General features: G+C 37.2%; 1 protein-coding gene across 4 annotated transcripts in view; it reads right to left on the reverse strand.

Moving 5' to 3' along the window:
- NCOA2 (nuclear receptor coactivator 2) overlaps window positions 1–18,949 on the reverse strand; it is a 188,808-nt gene that overhangs the window by 42,647 nt on the left and 127,212 nt on the right. For all 4 annotated transcript variants that reach the window (XM_064706216.1, XM_064706215.1, XM_064706217.1 and 1 more), the window contains 5 exons: window positions 8,868–8,971; window positions 4,609–4,786; window positions 3,027–3,212; window positions 2,083–2,184; window positions 1,846–1,986 (listed from right to left, as the gene is read on the reverse strand). In XM_064706216.1, the coding sequence (XP_064562286.1) occupies window positions 1,846–1,986; window positions 2,083–2,184; window positions 3,027–3,212; window positions 4,609–4,786; window positions 8,868–8,971 (711 nt within the window). The remainder of the gene's footprint in view (window positions 1–1,845; window positions 1,987–2,082; window positions 2,185–3,026; window positions 3,213–4,608; window positions 4,787–8,867; window positions 8,972–18,949) is intronic.

Consider the following 18,949-nt stretch of genomic DNA (forward strand, 5'->3'; position numbering starts at 1 on the left):
ACTCAATGCCAACAGGATACAAGTGAAATCTCTACTTAAATCATTTTCCAAACTAATTCTTTAAGCAAACAAGAATGTTTCCATATTCCTCTTGAGGAAATGCTATTTTTCTGACCGTGGCCAATAAAAACTTACCATATATTCTGCATTTTACACTGAGAGATAATTTTAAAGCATGTTTTTTATTGTTTATCAAGCTAATGCTGGATTTTTTTCACACTGTAATGCTGGACTACATGTAGGAGAGCATTACTTTCTTTGCTTCCATTCTCAAACCACAATGACTTGAAAACTGCAAGCACAAAGATGCTCCAGCCAAGATGACTTGTTTTTCTTCCCCATACTGCAGGTCAGGGGAGCAAAATATTTCAGCCATTATTCCTCTTCGGTGCTCTATCATTTGTAGGGAAGTAATTCCAGAGGTCTTCCCTCCTCTTACCACTCACTCTTTTCATTTTGACAAGAAGAAAAGAGCCCTCTCATTTAGATTAATTCTACAATTTACATGATGATCCTAAGCCACAACTGCAAAATGATACAGTGTAAACACCAAAACACTTATATTTTTACCACTTCATAGAAAGCTTAAGAAAGGACTCATTCTACCTTAGGACTCAAGGCAGTAGCTGCAAATTTGGTCAGGAACAACTTCAAGAAGACTGAAATAAATTGCTGGGATGCCATAACACATACCCCTAAATCATCTCTGGCACAAATGGGTCCTTACCTTCAACTGCTCTCTAGACTCCTGGTGTAATTTTAATTGCATATTGCCTTCTTCAGTTGTCTAAAATCACAGCACAAGGCTGTGAACTTTTAGCACTTCTACTGTACATACCTCCAAAACTGTTATCTAAAATAACACAGCATTTCTGTGACCCCACATTTCTAAAAGACCACCTGATGATTTCAGGAAAGCAGAACATATTAAAGAACATTTAACTAATGACTCATGACTAAAGCTCTTTTTTTGGTGTATATTTGGTGGAATAATTTGATATTCCAGTTATAATTTAGTATCCAAGATGACACGTCTGTTGCTTAATGACCATGGTAACTATTTGTTACAAGCCAGCTGTAAACCCTGTTCTTTAAACATGAACCCAAAGAATGATGCTTCTGTACTGGAAACGTTCCAGCTATTCCCAATTGGTTTTGAAATTACTTTCCCATGGACTAGATAGGGTTATTTGCTTTTATTAATTTGGGTCTGTGTTACTAGAATTAGAAGTATAAGGGTTTTATGAAAAATCCCCACCCAGTCACTACCACAGAAACCTCATGGGGACCATTCCAAGTGCAGTACTTTGCTATTTCTTACCTGCCATAATCCTGACTGAGTAGATGTGCTTGTGGTATATCCTATAACACTTATCAGCTAGAAAAAGTGCAACAACGTAGGTTTCCAAACAGTATGAGAGATGCAGCTTTGGGAATTTACACTCAATGTTTCTCACAGGAAATGTGACAGTAAAAGTCCATTTTTGTAAAGAAAGGGAATACTGGCAATGAACTGCAATGTGTGAGTTGAGGTTCTGAAGAATAATGGTGAGTGAACATTTGGACAACATGCAAGGGTCTTTCCTTCCAAAATAATTTTGACATTTGGAAGATTTAAAACACACTCCAGGATGGCACAGTTGTAGCAAGAAGGCTAAAACAACCACTGAGAAAGCTGAAGACCTCCCTAGAGAGAGAGCCACCAGTGTGCTAAGTACAACAGCTTGAGAAAGGGACTGTCAGTAGCTGGTGATTGTTCTGAAAGCATAACAAAGAGAGAACAACCAAGAGACACAAATGGCAAACAGGTTAAAAATAAAAAGTACTAAAAGTATGAAACCTAACCTTCCTGGTGATGCCTCTTGGCAAAAGATATTTCTCCCTCGTGCTGTGAATGGAACCTCTGAATGCATCTTCTCACCAAATCCTCCCAGCCAGGTTTCATAGCTGCTCGCATGGTACTTGTGTCCAATGAAGTTATTTTGCCTGATATTAGATACATTAGAAAATATCTGTTATAGCAATTTCTCCAGTGAGGAAAAGGAAATACAATTAAAAACTTCTACTCTTATTTCACAATACCTTGAAGATCCTGGCGTGTAGTAAAGCTCTCTGACGAAGGAAGAAGTGGTCTTTCCTTCATTGGAGCTCTTCTTGCAACACAAATCAAGCAAGACTGCAAATCTTAGAGAAAAATGTTACTTCATTTTATTTTCATGAAAAGGGAAGACTTCTGCTTCCACAAAGACTTCAGAAATACTTTAAAAAAGTTCCTTAAATCTATTCAGATCAAAATATAGATTTTGTACTAATACATGCACAGACAAAACTCAGTAGATTTGTATCTTCGTTACTTCCTAAAACATTAAATAAAACAGGAAAGGTGGCTTTGCTTTCTTTCGGAAGAAAAACTAACAAGGACTCCACCACAATCCATAAGTATTGGCACACGTTTATGAATCTACCTGTAGTACCTCAACCACTCAGGAAGCAAGTAATAAAAGAGAATATACTGCATGCACAAAGAGCATGTTTCTTTAACACTCCCCACTTCATATTTTCTAAGTCAAATTCCTTAAACTTGCCTCAAATGCTTCCTGTTCCTGAGAACTCACCTTCACTATAACAATTTTTACTTACCTGAACACTTACAAAACAATCCGAGGAAATTTACCTGCTGAAGTAGTAAATGGGAAAGGAAATGGTGAACCACGATTGTCTTCAAATTCTAAGAATTCAAAAAATTGCCCTTTGAAACCTTCTTCCTAGTCAGCTACATTTTTTTTACAATTTCAGCAATATAAAACTAGGGTATCTCCCTTTGAGGTAAACAGAATTTCTCTCAGCTGGTTTAACGAATAGCTGCATGCAAGTGTATATCCTCATAGCCAAGACACAAAAGCACATTTCTACAGTTAAATAAAAAAAACCCCAAACCTAAGAATTTTTCCAATTTTCAAGACTTAGAGGTCAACTTTATCAACTGCTCTGAAAGTGCATTAACACAAACTGGAAATGGTAATTACCTTCACCGTCCTCCTTGAAGGAATTTGGTTGAGAAACAGCAAAGCACTGCATAGTTTCATATTTCTGATGTGCTTCCTGGTTATCGTGGCCTTCTTCAGACTCAGCCAGAGGCTTGACCAGCATGCGGCAATTGAAGGTATGGCTGTTCCGCCTCGGAGTGTCCCCAGACCAGGATCCCCCATTCACTGAGCAAAAGCAAAATCAGGTACTGAGACAAGCTGCTACCAGGCATTTCTGCTGCTTATCCACAGGAAATTAATCAAGGTGTTTTACAAACTGGCTGGGAAACAAGCTCATTTAACAACAACAATTTAATTATAATATTAAAGCCCAAACCAGCACATAACTAGGTCATTTATAAAATGAACAGATTTTAAGAGCACTGCTAATTTGTTCAGCTAGTATGTTTACACAAGTGACTCAAAATGACATAGCAGAAAAGCAGAATATAAGTCTAAATATTGGTGCATGTAAAAGTTACACAGCACAGCAAAAGCCTACTGGGTAGATCAAGTTGATTTATGAGACTGAAAAACGTAAGGCAGTACGTAGGATCTTTCCAGCAAACTTAAAAGGTACTACTAGAAGACATGGCTGCATTGTATAAAAATCTCCGTCCAGGTTAGAAGGGAAAGAAATGAAACTAATATGCCCTTATAAAAACAGGAAGCAATACAATAGGGAATATATTGAAACACACAGTCACAGCTACAATGGGAAAGACTGAAGGGTTGAAATGACCTGGGTGGAGCTATGGATAAAACTAAAGCCTAACACAGTGCTTAAGACAAGTAAAAAAAGAAACAAAATCCTGAGATGCACAAATATAGGTACTGGACATCAGTCAGAGCGAATCACTGTTACACCACATTAGGAAATGGCAGGGTCATATTTAAAATACTCTTTGCTTGCCCCCTTCAGTTATAAAATGCAATAAATGCAGTAATATATTGACTTTAGCCATTTACATTTTTGCTTCTTCAGAGTATATAAGTACAGTAATAAAATGCTAAAGTGAATTGAGCAATACTTTTTAAACTGCTGTGAGTAAATGAGGAACCCAATATTGACTTTCTTTTCATCTCCTCCAACACTGAATGACATTAAAACTAATATTAATGAATCCAAACATGGCTGCAACTAACAAAAACAGTTTCCTAAAGTTAAGTATTGCTGAGAACAAAACCATTGAAATAAAAATTCTAATATAAGGAGGTTTCTGATTTTTCTTTTATATTTCTCCTTTCCTGGGCCATTTTTGGAATAGGCAGCCAAGACAGAGAACTAACAGAGTTCACATACCTAATGCTGTCTTTTAGTGATTCACTCTGGAGATCCATTAAAAAATATCAGGTAACATGAACTACTAAAAGCAATTTTAATAAAGAAGAATTTGCAAAGAGTGTAGAATGCTTTTGAGAATAATATTAATCATTCATAGCCTATATATACATTAAAAATAAATAATGTATACTATGAAACTGTAAGCAGTGTCAGGACATTACCTTCAGTTATTAAAATGCTGACTTACAAAACCAAAGTTAAATAAGTAATGGTACAATATCGGGAGAAGTTATATACCTAAAGATTTTGGCAGCAGGATTTTGACAAATTCATTGTGGTCCCCTACATGCAGGATGCTGTATATGCTTGTGTTCATCAGCTCTTCTTGGTTGTACCTCAGGTACTGTGTCACATTCTCAGAAACAAACACAACATTACCCTCTGGGTTCACTACAAAGAAGAACCCATCTAGGGCCTAAAGGGGAAAAATAAAAAATCAGAGAGAGAGAAAAACACAACAGCAAACAATCAGATTAACAAAATACACAGAAAATAAATACTCCATTCAGGAGACATAATTGAATTTTTCCATATCCATCCCAGTTCTTACATTATTGTCTCTAAGAGCAAAGGACACATTTCAGATTGAGCATCTAATCTTACTTATATGACAGCAGAGTAAAAGCACAGAAAGGTACACACCTTGCAAAATAATGAAACCCACAATCTCCAAGCATGACTGCAGATGGTAGAAATATATCATCCCTCTAATTTTATGTCATATAAGCAGATAAAGGGGGAATAAAAACTTAAAAGCACCAAAGTTTTTTGTCTAAGCATTCAATTAACTATCTACACAGACTTCTGCAGCTTTGCCTGATTTATTCACCTCTCTAAGGATTGGCAGGAAATCACTACAAGAGTTGTTAGTTATTGTATCTCCAGGGTCAGAAATAAATTAGAAAAACAGGCCACCCACAATTCGTTGTGGGTCAAAACCAAGTGGATCCATACTAAATCTGAACACAGCTCACTGCAAAACAGTCTAGACAAGGAGGAGCTGCCACAGCAAGCACCAGGCATTTTTGATTTGACCCAACTTGTATAGTGTACAACTCATGTCTTGGTCTTAGCAGGCAGTTCTGTCCACTGGTTACAGAGAGATGTTTAAAACATTGCACATTACTGAGCAATTAGCAAATTTAGATGATAAAATAGAAGGCTTAGGATGGATTTTATTTCCACCTTCAGCCACCCAGCAGAAGGCTAAAGAGATGACAGAACCAGGCTCTAGGCCAGAGGTTCACAAGGGAAGGATGAGATGCAACAGACACAGGTTGCAAATCAGGAAATGTCATGGAGATACAAGAAAAAAAAACCACCATGAAGGTGGTCAGATATGGCAAGAGACTTCAAAACCACCTTCCAGAGATATTCAAACCTTGGCTGGACTCAGATCTGGCCCACCTGCTCTACTCAGATTAGACTGCAGTGGAGGTAGGAATACACAAGCTCCAGAGGTTCTTCCCTAACTTACTTAGATAAGTTAGATAATGATTCTGCTCCAGGGGAGGGTCAGTGAAAGCACAATGCAAGGGGAGCAGCTGAGCCAATGGCTGACAAATGCTTTCTTTGACCTATTTTAAAATTAAAACATAATAAAACCCACAAATAAATGTGTAAGTGTGTACTTTCCCTGACTGCCTCTAAATTAAGATAAACCAGGTCTTTTTGTCCTCTTGTTGGCACAAATTCTATTCTCTGGCATTGTTTTTTATCATTGCCTTCTTTTTGTTTCTGATAATTTTTGGTTCCTCCTGTTGATTCACTTTCTGTGAGTTCCATCCTTTATATGTACTTTCTTAACATTTATTACATTTTCATGCTGAGTAGTATTTATTTTAACTAATAAAGATTTACAAATTAGTTAATAAATTGAGGCTCCAGTGTAATTTTCAGCATAATAATTTCTAGTATCATAATCAGCATCTCTGCTATGGATTGGTGTTTTAGGCTGCATTTCACCACCATTTAAAGCCAGTGTAAGCATGGCCTGTTTGATTTAGTACTCCCTACACCACAACAGCAACCTGTACTGTGTGAGGCTATGAAGAGCTGACCAGAGAGCTGAGTTGGCTGAAAACTAATTAAAGAAAAAAAAGATGCTAGCCACATCAGTCTCCAGTTGGCCAACCATAGAAGCCACGGTATTTAGAGCTGGCAGAAGGGTGTGGGTTTGGCTGAACCATCTTGCTTGGCAGCTGTCCACACATCAATTCACAGGGGCTGCAAAACCAAAGCTAGCACAGACGTTTATTGGAGTCCTAAAGAGAAAATTTTCAAAGGTGGAGATGGCAAGCAAGAGATTATGAGAGTTACTGGCATCCCACAATAACCTTCAGTTTTCCCTACTGTTTCCTAGAGTGGCAACTTGTTTGGCAGAGAAGTGCTCTCTGTGCTGTTCCCTCACAGCTGTTTCTTGAGTTGATCACAGATGTGGCCATCTGGGCTTAGAGCAACAAAGGCCCTTATATTTCAGTCTCTCATTTCTTTCCATTCTCTTAAGAAAAGAATCTTGCAGGTAAGCAGCAGCAGGCTTTTGAGGAAGTTAGTGCACCTAGACACTTGAATATTTTAGAAGCCTCCAATTTCGCAGTAATTTCTTATTTCTGTTCCCAGATGTCAGCCACCGCAATCAAAAACTTTTTCAGAGCTATTGGGAAAATGGGTGAACAAATAATGGACAGTATGATGGAAGAGAAATCAAGAAAACAGATATTTTAGATTATATATTGGAACAGAAAATACATTTGTGTTCTTTGAGATGTTGTCATCTCTCTCTTGACTATTTTTCCACAGTTTCTTCCTATCTACTTTATGCTTTAAGCAAGAAATATGTTAAAATATTCCTCAGAGGCAGCTGCCTGATGAATTTTACTCACTTTCTTCAGCTGGTAACACTCATTATTTTGAGTATTCTTCAGTTTTATTCTCTAATAAAAACATACAATAACATTTCTAAACCAAATCAACTAATAAACTGTTCATCAGCATTGCAATTTTTATTATTATTTGGCAATGAGAAAAGGTAGGAGGTTTTTAAGACGTTGTATAAAAGGGCTCTGTAAAGATTAAATAACTGAATTGCATTTCCTTAAGGTGATAAAGACACAAAGAAAGTATCTGTAGTCTTTCCACAGCAAATACAGAACAACTTTCAGTCCTTTGTAAGTTTCCCGGTGCAAAAGGACTGTGGTTCATTAATTTCCACAATGTTTCATTGTTCATATGCAAAGGAAAACTAAATTAAATGGAACAACAAAATAAATGGTTGATTTTACATGCCATGTTTGCTGCAGTAGCCAATCACACAAGATAAGCCATGAAAAATATAATCTTATTCTTATTTTCCTTGTCTTTACAAAACAGGTCCTTACAATTAAATTAACAGAAAATTAAAGATAAATTTTAACACAGCAGTGTAAGAGATGAATGCATAACCTTGTTTGATGCAAAACCAACAACATTCAATTCAGTGAGTATGTATAATAAATATTAAATAAAATAAATTAATTTCTTATCCCCACTTTTCAAAGAACAATGCCTCCAACCTGTCTAATCTTATGTTTTGCAGTGTGAATTTAGAGCCTTTATTTCATGCACAGTATAGAAAACTGTCTTCTTTTGACCAATTATGAAAAATAGAGCAGATACTTAAAACTGTTACATAGGCATTCAGAAATGACAGAATAATTATGCTTCTGCCAAAGCTGGTTCCCTTAGCTTGATTCAGAGTTTGTGTTTTATGTTACCTAAAGTTACATTTATTCTTCCTTACAAATGAAGTCCACAGTCAGAATGGGATGGGAATAAACAGTTTGCAAGTGAGTTTAAGCAGATAAAGCAGTAGTGCACATGACATAAGGATCCCTGATAACATACCTACCCAACATTACTGCTAACACACATTTGGAAGCTAGGCTTGAATCATACAGCCTTTTGGGGTATCAAAATAACTGCTAAAATGAGACAGAAATCTTAACTGAAAAAACTGAAATACACATCCTGAAAATCTCTCCTAGATTACTTTCATATTCTAGGGGGAAGAGTCCTGCTTCAAGTGCTGAAATGATAAAATATTAAAGCAGTATAGCAATGACATGCAATTTCAGAGGAATATTATTCACTTGTATACTACAGTACACATAAGTCAATGTTTAAGTGCAACAGGTCCTCCACAGCTGTTGTGGTTCAGAAAAAATAAAACATGCACAAGCAGACACCCAACACTTGCTGTCAGCTGAAGCCCCTCAAGCTGTCCATGTTACAAAGAAGCAGAACTCTCTGGGTCTCTCCCTACTTCAAGTTGAGAGTTTCATCACTGAATGCAAGAGAAATAAATATGCTGTCTACTCTTTAATGGCGTAATCCCAATAGCCAGGATGGTTTGTCTCTCTTGACCATTCCTTCACAGCAACCTCTGACTACACCTTTTCATTTCATTCATCCCAGGAGGAGCAGAACTGCCCTAAATACATGGATTTTGTGCTCTTTACCTCAAGCATCATTGGTCCAAGCGCATCCTTGTCGATGACACTCTGACCTGTAGATGATACATCTGCTTTTTGCACTTCATCTTCATTAGCTGCTGCTGCTTTTTCTGCAAGAGAGAATACCATGTGTTAAGCGACAGAAGACTGATCTCACTGATACACCAAGAGGCCACAGAGCATTGAGAAGAGCTGTGAAATGCTTACAGTGCAACAGTTCTGAAAATGAGATTAGACAGTCTCCCATAATGATTCAACGGAAGCACAGCTAGCCTATTTGCTTCTCAGTTTTTAGGTCTTGTGACACAAATGAAATAATTTCTCATGTTTCTCTGCTAGAAATTTCACCAAACTACAGAGCCTAACACTGGGCAAAGACAAGGGCTCTTTATGAAGGTGCAGTGGGCAAAAACTAGGCTCAAGGTGTAGTCAAAGACTGATCTAAAAGAGCAGGCAAAGCTTACAGCTGCAGAGCATTTCCATGACTGCTATATTTAGAAGGAAAAACATAAGTCCACAATCTACGGTTTCAGTACCGAGAAAGAGCGGCCTCAGTTCTGCTGCCATGTCTCCACCCACGTTCTTACTATCACGTCATTTTCATACCGCCTTATTTACCAATATATTATTAGAACTACATACAATTTCAAGTGCTGCATTTGAAAATTGCAGGCAAGAAAATAATGATTTCAGTTCCTGGAACATAATGCCATATGTTAAAATGTGTATACAGCATCACAGGTTATACCCAACTCCAAATGTAAGAGATATTCACAGAAATTTCAAACCTAGTGGGCTTATAATTTCTATCAAGTAATGAACTGTATTAATTTTTCTATTTCAATAATGCTATTTTTGTTTAAGGATGAATTAATAAAACTAATAAAACCAGTATGTAAAATACACATTCTAATGCATATTGTACATTGTAAATTAATGAAACCAGTTACTTTTTGTTGTTAGTTCTATACTCAAAACAAAATTTGAGTTCTATACTCAAAATTATTTTACTATATTTCAAGCAGCAGTTATGTAAAAGCTAATACCATCCTGCAATCTAGAATATTAAAAATAATATAAATTTCTTATTTTTTAATGTAATGCAATAAATTATTTTACTAAACATGAAAGCACACTGAAATTTTAACAAGAATTTATGTCTTCAACAATAAACTAGAAGAACATTCATTATAGGAATTACTGAAAGTACCACGTGCAGATGGAACAAAGGGCCTTTGGAAAACTACCGAGAGTGAAAATTAAAACATCAGTCATGCAAATTAAAATGTATCCAAGTGTACAGTATTTTCCACTATCTGTAGATCTGCAATAATGCAGGTGAAGTTCTTCTGAATTTCCCTGGCATAGGTTTTAAGGTCAGTGTGAATATGTGCTGCTCAGACATAGAGTAAAGGAGCAGCTTTTGTGAAGCCCTGGGTGTTCTGTCAGCAATCACCTGCTGGCAATAAGGCTTTGGTCACTTGGGCTGTCTTATCCTAGATTTCTATGGTTTCTTGCTTTCATGAAAAGACTCAAAAATTTTAGCTGTCTTCTTAGGTGTTATACACTATGTAACACCATTGTGAATAATGATTTAGCAAATTGCTCTGAAGATGGAGTTGCAGCTAACCATCTAATTTTAAATCAGTCTGATTAGCATAATCTCATAGAAATAAATTCACTAGAAAGAACTATTAACATTTCCTCTGCCACTTGAACTCACGAGGACATAGAATTAGTATCTCTGGTTTAGACTAGGGGTGGGATTTTATTTTTTTCCTTACCTCACTTGTTTTGGCAAAAAGCAGAAATTAGGTGTAACAGAAAAACAATTGAACAATCCTTCCCATGCTACAACACAGCAGAGTTGGCACCATATGATGATACGAAACTGAAAACATGTTCTAAAAATTCTAAAAGAACTCTAAAAATAGAGTTGAGCTTTTAATAAAGCCAGTGATGATATCTGTTTCCCATCTGTTCCTGCTAGCATAAAGTGATCTCTTATTTTCATGCTGCAAAATATTAGAATGGACAGGGATACCAGCTTCTTGCTCTCATTTGACCACTGTTTCAGCCATTGATACCATCTTGATTATGGGAGAACATGGAATTATTCTCTATGAGCCAGAAATGGAGGGGCTGCAGATATGATCCAACAATGGTGTGAAAGCACATTCATTACAGTTTCCTTATGCCACCAGTTTGCAGACTACTTTTACTGATTATTTTTACATAATACGAAATATTTGCTGCTGATTTTTCTCACTCTTACAACCATGGAGTTTTTATACATTGATAAAAACAATGGTTTTCTTTCATGCACACTGATAAGGTTTTATACAAAGGAAAAAGAGGACATTTTAAATTATTATAATAGTAATCAATACAGAAGCTGCAATACCAGGTCAGACCAAGATTCTCTCAAACCTCACATCCAGTTCCTGAGAGCCACTGCTTTCCTCTCTACTTCTCTCTTTTCTCCATTTTGATTGTTTGATCCCTAACTGCTTCTGCTTCATCACCAGCTGTCCTTCACAACCATCTGACTTCTTCATTTTCTTTTACACTCTTTTCCTCAGAGAACCCAACATCTCTGTGGAATCAATAAACTCAGTGCTTTCTCAAGGAAAAAGCGTAATGAATGGAGAAAATATGAAAACTCTGTTTCTACTCGAATGTTACCCACCCTCTCTTCCGAGAGATGGTGACAATGTACCACTCATGAACTACTAATACTCAATGCTCACTACTCATGAACTTTGGCTAGGCACTCTGAAAAGCAGTATAAATCACAAGTGCTCCAAAATGATTGACTTCCTAATTGGATCTGTAACTTAATTGGGTAAGAATTCAAGTAGCTGGAGAGCTTAGAAGAGGCTACACATCCAGGCCGTAAGCCACACTTAAATTTAAGTGGCATTGTATAGGAAACCTAGGCCTCAGACAGCCTCTGAGTAGGACCAGCTGTAATTCACGTCACTGCTAGAAGCTGCAGCTACTAATAACATTCAACTATGCAATAAATGATCCATTTTGGACTGAATTACAAAGCCCCTCGAGTAGACTTTATCAGCACTTTCAAGACAAGTAAGTGCGAATCCTGTCAGCAGTGTCGTCCTGACAGTCAGTCATGGCGAATGTCTTGAAATGCAAATCTCTCCCTCAGCAATACAGCCCATGGGGCTAATTGACAACAAAAATTTGTTACAGAAAGGCTGGAAAAAACCAATGATTGATACATGAATTTCTAATGCTGACAAAATAATGCATTATCACAAGTCAGTATTCTTCGTTTTCCTTAACAGTTGCAGCTTCCAGTGTTAAGTAATGGTGCAAAAATGTAAAGTTCACTTTCCCTTTTTTACTTCTATCTTTTTTGAGTTCATGGGAGCCCAACAAAGAAATCAAAAGCTCAGAGAGCTTATAATTGCTATGCTACATTAATGATCTTTGAATGTCAAGGCTTAGGAAAACAGCTGTAAAGGCCCAACCTTGCAAAGCCCTCAGAACCCTGTTCTCCCAGCCCCAGGAGAACCCCTGGTGTTACCCTCTGACTAAGCACAGCCACTGGATTTTGCCACGGCAGCCACATGGAGAGTGGGAGCTGCTTCCCTGACCTCACAGCTCCCAGTGATGCCTCCTGCTAGAACAGCCCCTGTTAAATGTCAGCCAAGTGCTACCAGGTATCCTACAGGCACAGCGGCCAAAGGCAGCGGAGCAAGAGTGTGGGCAGAGGTTGTATTTACAGGGCTGTATTTACAGCCTTCTGCAGCCAGAGGATGTGAGCAGCATGGAAGGGACTTCCCACGGCTTCATCTCCATACAGGGAATTCTGCACTGGAGAGGCAGCATGGAATTAGAAACTGGTCCCATCCTAATGAATACAGCTACCAGGGATCAAGCATATTTTATCTGAATTACAGTAGTATAAACTTGAAGCACATTAAATAATTATTAGCTCTGCTCAATTAAGAGTTTAGCCTAGAGAGAGAAAAAAATTTAAATAAAATGCAAGTACCCCTGAGAGAGATACTACAAAGAATATATACATCCAATTATGTAGTATTTTAGTGATGTGTGTAATTTAGACTTTAAACTGTGGAGATGTTTACAATTGCATAAGCAGTATTATACTAAAATACATATTAATATTTTCAATTGGGCATCTTCCTAGTGATCATAAACTGTATTTACTTTTCTACATTTAACCTACAGAATAAAGAAGGAAAAAAAAGCCCGCAAAAATATTTTCTGACAAATTTATGAGTGGGAAGCCTCAAGCTTTATTTAAAGCTCATTCCAGATTCTGAAAGCAAACCTTTGTGAAATCACATTAGTTTAACAGAAATTCATAAGTCAGAGAAATAGAAGCCAAAAGCAATAGTTGGAAGTCTCCTGCTACATTTTAACTTAGCAAGCCCTCTTGGTTTTCCATCCTCCCAACTCAAACTATGTCAGTTCTCTCTGCATTTCTGACAGCAGACTCTGAAGTGTTAATGACAGGCATCACCTTCTCTTGGTTGTGTTTCAAACTCTACTTTCCTACAGGTGGGCAGGCAGGACCAGCTGAACCACTCAAAAAGCTCTCTTTGTCTGTATTCAAGCTCTGCTCCAACTTCCTTAAGGAAACCTGCTACAGAAGTATTTCCCCCTTCGTGCTCTTTGCAAAACCAAGCATTTTTAAACTAATAGAGCAAAACTTAGCCTCTGCAGGAATTTCAAAAAAGATGAAGCATAATTTGAAAGAGAAAATTTGCATCAACACAGATGTAGTTTATTTTTCACTGGAGCAACATTTAAAGATCTTCACAGAACAAGAAGAGCAAAAAAGAGATGCTGGTGAAATGCTGGGCAGACAAAAACTCATGCTCCAAAAACCACCAAAAAAAAGGTTAAGCAAAAAAAAAAAAAAAAAACAAAACCAAAAAAACCCCAAATACCCTGTAACAGGTAAATTCAAGTTCACTATCCAATAGTGTTTAAAACAGGGTTTCCAGATGCCCTATATGTAATTCCTGCTCTTTGTAATTTTCTGGAATTGCTATTGAAACGCCACACTTATCTCAAATCACATACCTTTTCTGTACAATAGATTAAAAATATAAACAAAGAGATTTTAATAAGTGGCACTAGAAAACTCAACTCTGCCCTTTTCAAAAAAAATTAAAAATCATACAAATCAAGATCTTTATAACAGTAACAGGAACATCAGTTGAAAGTGAATGTAAACGCTACACAAAGCTGAAACATGCAATTTAATTTTACACTGGAACTATCTAGAAAACAACTCATCTTTTCCATTTTTGGCAAGTATTAGCCAACAACTCTTGCCTTGCCTAATTCATATATCTAAGTTTGCCCTGCGTGATCCTTCTGAATTGCTGTGCAAAAGTAACATCCAAACAATCAAAAACGCAGAAGTATCTAACTGCCCAAAAGTAAGGGTAGATACACTACTAAAAACTAAGGCTAACAAAAAATAGGAAGTATACTTAGCAAAGGCTATATTTTAGCTGACCTTACAGTTTTGAGCATTAGATTAAATAACATTTCAAATATTAGATGCAATAACATCTGTGTATGACTATTGCTAAGTAATTGTATTGACTCTGGTAATGGACAGGAGGTTTTTAACATGAATAGGGCTGTACAGAAAGTGCCTTCAAATGTACCAACTTGAATAAAAGAAAAAAGAGAAAAAACCCAAAAAATTGTATTTGGTAATGTGAGTAGTTTTGGATCACTACACATGATGAAGTAAAGCAGTGAAGAACGTGCAAGTTATTTTGATGCTTGGTTAACCACAGGGAAAGCAACTCTGCCTTGTAGCTGTGTAATTCAAAGCACTGCGATCCATGGCTCACTTGAAACTTGATATCCCCATGCATGTCCTCACCCAGTTCCCATTGCCTCAACACAAGTTGTTTTTATTCCCTGAAAGCAAGCAATTTTTCAAAACAGCAGTGCCTAAGAAACAGCAACTATTTCAGCAATCAATTTTAACACCAGCTTATCCCATCCTTGTGAATAAAGTTAGCTACTATTTTAGGGAAGTGATTATATAGTGAGGTTGCTCTTTCATCACACAGCACACATCTGTCCAGAGCAAAGCAGCTCTTAGACTCTTGAATACATATTTTCCCCCAGAAACTATAGATCAAGTCTTACAGGAAAAACTATGCAACATCTCAGGAAGGTTTCAGGAGGTAAAACAAGGGAGAATTATGCATCTGCACCGAACTAAAATTAGAAAAGCTGCCATATGGCTCTGTGAAGCCAGCAGCACGTTCTTATTCATTAGGAAGCATTCTGCTAACATAAAAACACAAGGCCTTCCTGTGCTCTCCAAATGTGTTTATCTTTTCAACATTAATGCATGATATATCATCAGGCTGCTGAAATCTCCTGCAGTGCATATTAAAAAAGCACAGCTGCACTTTTTCTCAGCGCGTTTATTCACTGGGAGCACAGCTTTGCCCACCTCCCTGACACAGCCCTCTTGTCAGCCTGGCTCCCCTCTGCTTGCGAAGGGCTGCACTCCCACTGCACGCTCGCCTGCCCAGCTCATCTGCCCGTGTTCTGTTCTGCTCATCACATCCACATGGTTTCGCTTCATATTTACTGCTGCTGGTGGAAGCACACTTAAATGGTAAATGACCCTAGGGTTTGAGCTAAAAGCCCTTGGAAAGCTGTAAGTGAAATTACTCGCTCAGGACTAGCAGCACTTACAACGTTGTGGTTTCTTTTCCCAGCGCAAGCTGCTCTAAGTGGTGCAGCTGCTCTCCTGTCCCACACATACCTGCCCCACCTTCCCATGCTAAAAGAGCATCACTAAGGCACTAACTCTATGGAAAGCTTCATATTCTCACAAACCCATCAAATATAGGCAATCATTCGTGCAGCTTTACAGGCTTTGAGTGAAGTCCCGCTCTTAGAAAATTCAGTAACAGTAGCCAGCATATAAAATTTTCATGGACACTGAAAAGAAAACAAGCAGTGAAAACCCATGATGGAATTTGGAATAGCAACAAATGTAAGTAATAACACCTAAAATTAATACTAGTTTTGTCTCTTAATAATTTTGACATTTTGCCATCATTCTTTTTTTGTACAGGTCAGCATTTTTGTCACTCAATACACCTCCTGTAAGAAGGACTGCCTGCAAAATAATTGCCCCCAGCTCAGTTAAACTGGAACAAGGACAAAAATAATGAAATTCAACTTACCAAGGATAATATTTAACTGCTGGAGGGACAGAAGCATATTATCTCTATATGTATTTTTTTGCTAAATACTTTAATAAGCATTTTACTACCTTCTCCTTGGTTTCTTCCTCCCTCTCATTTTGCTGTCTTTGCTTTCATCAATATCTATGACCTCTTTTCCTTCTCATTATAACAAAAGTCAGAGGTCTGCTTCTTGGAAGTGAGGAAGTGGCAGCAGTGGAAGTGCCCGCTCCTTCTGCCCTGGCCCCAGGATCCAGTTGTCTCCAAGCCCCATGAGCTAGGGTATTGCAGTGCTGCATTTCTGGCACATGGCACCACTCAGAGCACCAAGGCAGAATCCCATCCATAAATACACTTCAATAACATATACGAAGATTGCTAACTCTTGGATAGAACAGTGACAGCTGAAAGTGATGTTGTTATTTATATGCAAATATGTATTATTTACAGAACTTCGTACCTACTATCTGCAGATTTATCCACTTAATGCAGTGAGCAAGAGATTATTCTTACCTGGTATCACCTCAGAAGGTTCCTAGTCTCTGGTAAGTTAAGGGCTGGGGATTGCAGTAAAACCCAGATTTACAACCCTTTCTCTGCTGTTGCTCAAGTGAAGAGTAAAGTGAAATGTCCTATCTGGGACCCCAAATCCTCAATGGCTTGATCCATCCCCAGCATACAATAAAAATATGAAACAATGCAGCAATTAAAATAAATTCTTTGGTGGTATTATTTCTAGTATTTTTATTTATGAGTAAAGACACAGGAGGACAATTGCTGTATTACCCTTTATGTGAAATCCTTTCTTAAGACTGAAAGGAACCCTGAATCCAGAAACTGTCCCTCACCCCATGTCTCATTTAAGCTTGTGGTGATGTGTCAAACTACCACATTGCGAGTGGAAAGTTATTTTTCATCTCCAGAACATGGAATTAAGCCTCCATCATGACTATCACCTGTTGAATCCCTGGACATGCTGCAACATTAACCTTTTCCACAAAGTTTTCAAAAAGATGGAAAGAAATATAACTGGATATAGTTTTACTCCTGCAAAATTTTTAGACCTATCTTATTATTAAAATATTTTAGTATGTTCAACATATGCTTTTATATGAAATGAAAGGTTGTGCTTAACTTACAAACAGAAAAATTAAAGGTACATGTATTCCTGTGTTTTAAAGAGATCATCTTTTCCCCCAGAAGACCACCAACACTGTCTTTATAGTGTATACAGACTGATTAGGGAAATATCTAAATAAATTAGTCATCAAACGTGCCCTGCCCAGGAAATGTCCTTATCAAAAGGCCAAAATCCAGGATGATGCTGAGAATTTCTAATTTTCAATGGTTTTAAAATGCATTTTTAAATACAGGGGTTTGGGGTTCTCTTTTTGCATTTACATTTCCTAAGAATGTCTAGTAACCAGTATAATCACAGATATCTGATTGATTACAGTGTCATTCACAGTATTTAATAAATGCCTAAAATACAGTACTCAAACAATAAAGGAGTACATGTGTTAGATTAAGCACATTGGCTGTCAGTACCTTACCCCAAAATACCCTGAATTTAATCAGTCACTTATTATTCTGTGCTAGAATCAGATAAGCAGATTCAAATATATGTATCTGTAGCTGTATACACAAACACATCCAGGAAACGGTTTTGCATCTGTTGCTATTTACATGATTTCAAAACACTCACGTAAACTACTCAGCTGTGCATGATAACAAATGCTGCACAGCCATCAGCACTGACTTAAAATCTGTTACATTAATATGGCTGCATTTCAAAAGAAAGAGCCAAGCTAACTGACCTCTGCACCGAAATACTAGATACAAGTATTTGGCATCACTTAGTTTAACAAAGTAATTATTTTCTTTGGTATGTGCTGAATTAGGACAGAAAAATTTACTGTATTTCTTGGCATTTGCAATTTTATAAGTGTTAGATATTCACCAAATGAATAACCCCATCTTATTTTGATAATTCATCTCTCAAAACAGTATTGATATGAATGTCTAAATGGTGGGAGTCCAGTGTTCTTTAACATTTTGGCTGAGCTAATGTTTTCAAAGACAAGAAACATGGCAGAATCTGATAATTTTATTCCAAACAGGGCTCCACCATGGTCTCAGAAAGAATATATTGATTTTACAAATGTTAACAGCTCTCTAATTGGTTCTCTAACATGTTAAAACACTGGCCAGATTTTGAAAATAAAGATACAAGGGTTAACACTCTTTAGACTAGAATCTGCAGATGCAGTTGCCAAGCTAATTAAACTTTTGGGTTTCCAAAACTTAGGCCAAAATAACATACTAGAGAGGAGTATTAATCTAGCCAGACTCTATTTCTTGAAGCCTAACTCTTCTGTACTCAACCAGCTGTTAAAAGGAAACAGATGACTTGCTTTCTTCGAGTGCCACATCGCCATGATTACAAAATATCTGTCTTATTTTAGGATGCTGATAATAAATCTTTGTGACACACCAGATCATCCACAAAAACAGGCAAAGATCTTCTTGCTTTTATAAATTGCCACTGACAACTGCATAAGTTTTCAAGAGACCTAATGTGGCCCACAAAAAAGAAATATAATGGATCATGGGCTCCCTATGAAAGAAGTTTCCATAATAAAACGTAGGCCAAAATGGAGCACAGATAATTGAAGACAGCTAAGAAAGAACAGAAACAGCTTTAATTTAATGTGTCCATGTTAACATGGATTACAGGGCTCCTACTGTTTCTAATAGTCCAGATTATGGTAGATAAATCTTTTGCAAAAAACCTCTAAATCATTAAGGACAAGCAAAGTTTTCTTCTATAACAGCGCAGCGTTCAGAAATAGAAGCTTG

This window comes from Zonotrichia leucophrys, chromosome 2, assembly GCF_028769735.1.
Source record: "Zonotrichia leucophrys gambelii isolate GWCS_2022_RI chromosome 2, RI_Zleu_2.0, whole genome shotgun sequence".
Taxonomy (NCBI): domain Eukaryota; kingdom Metazoa; phylum Chordata; class Aves; order Passeriformes; family Passerellidae; genus Zonotrichia; species Zonotrichia leucophrys.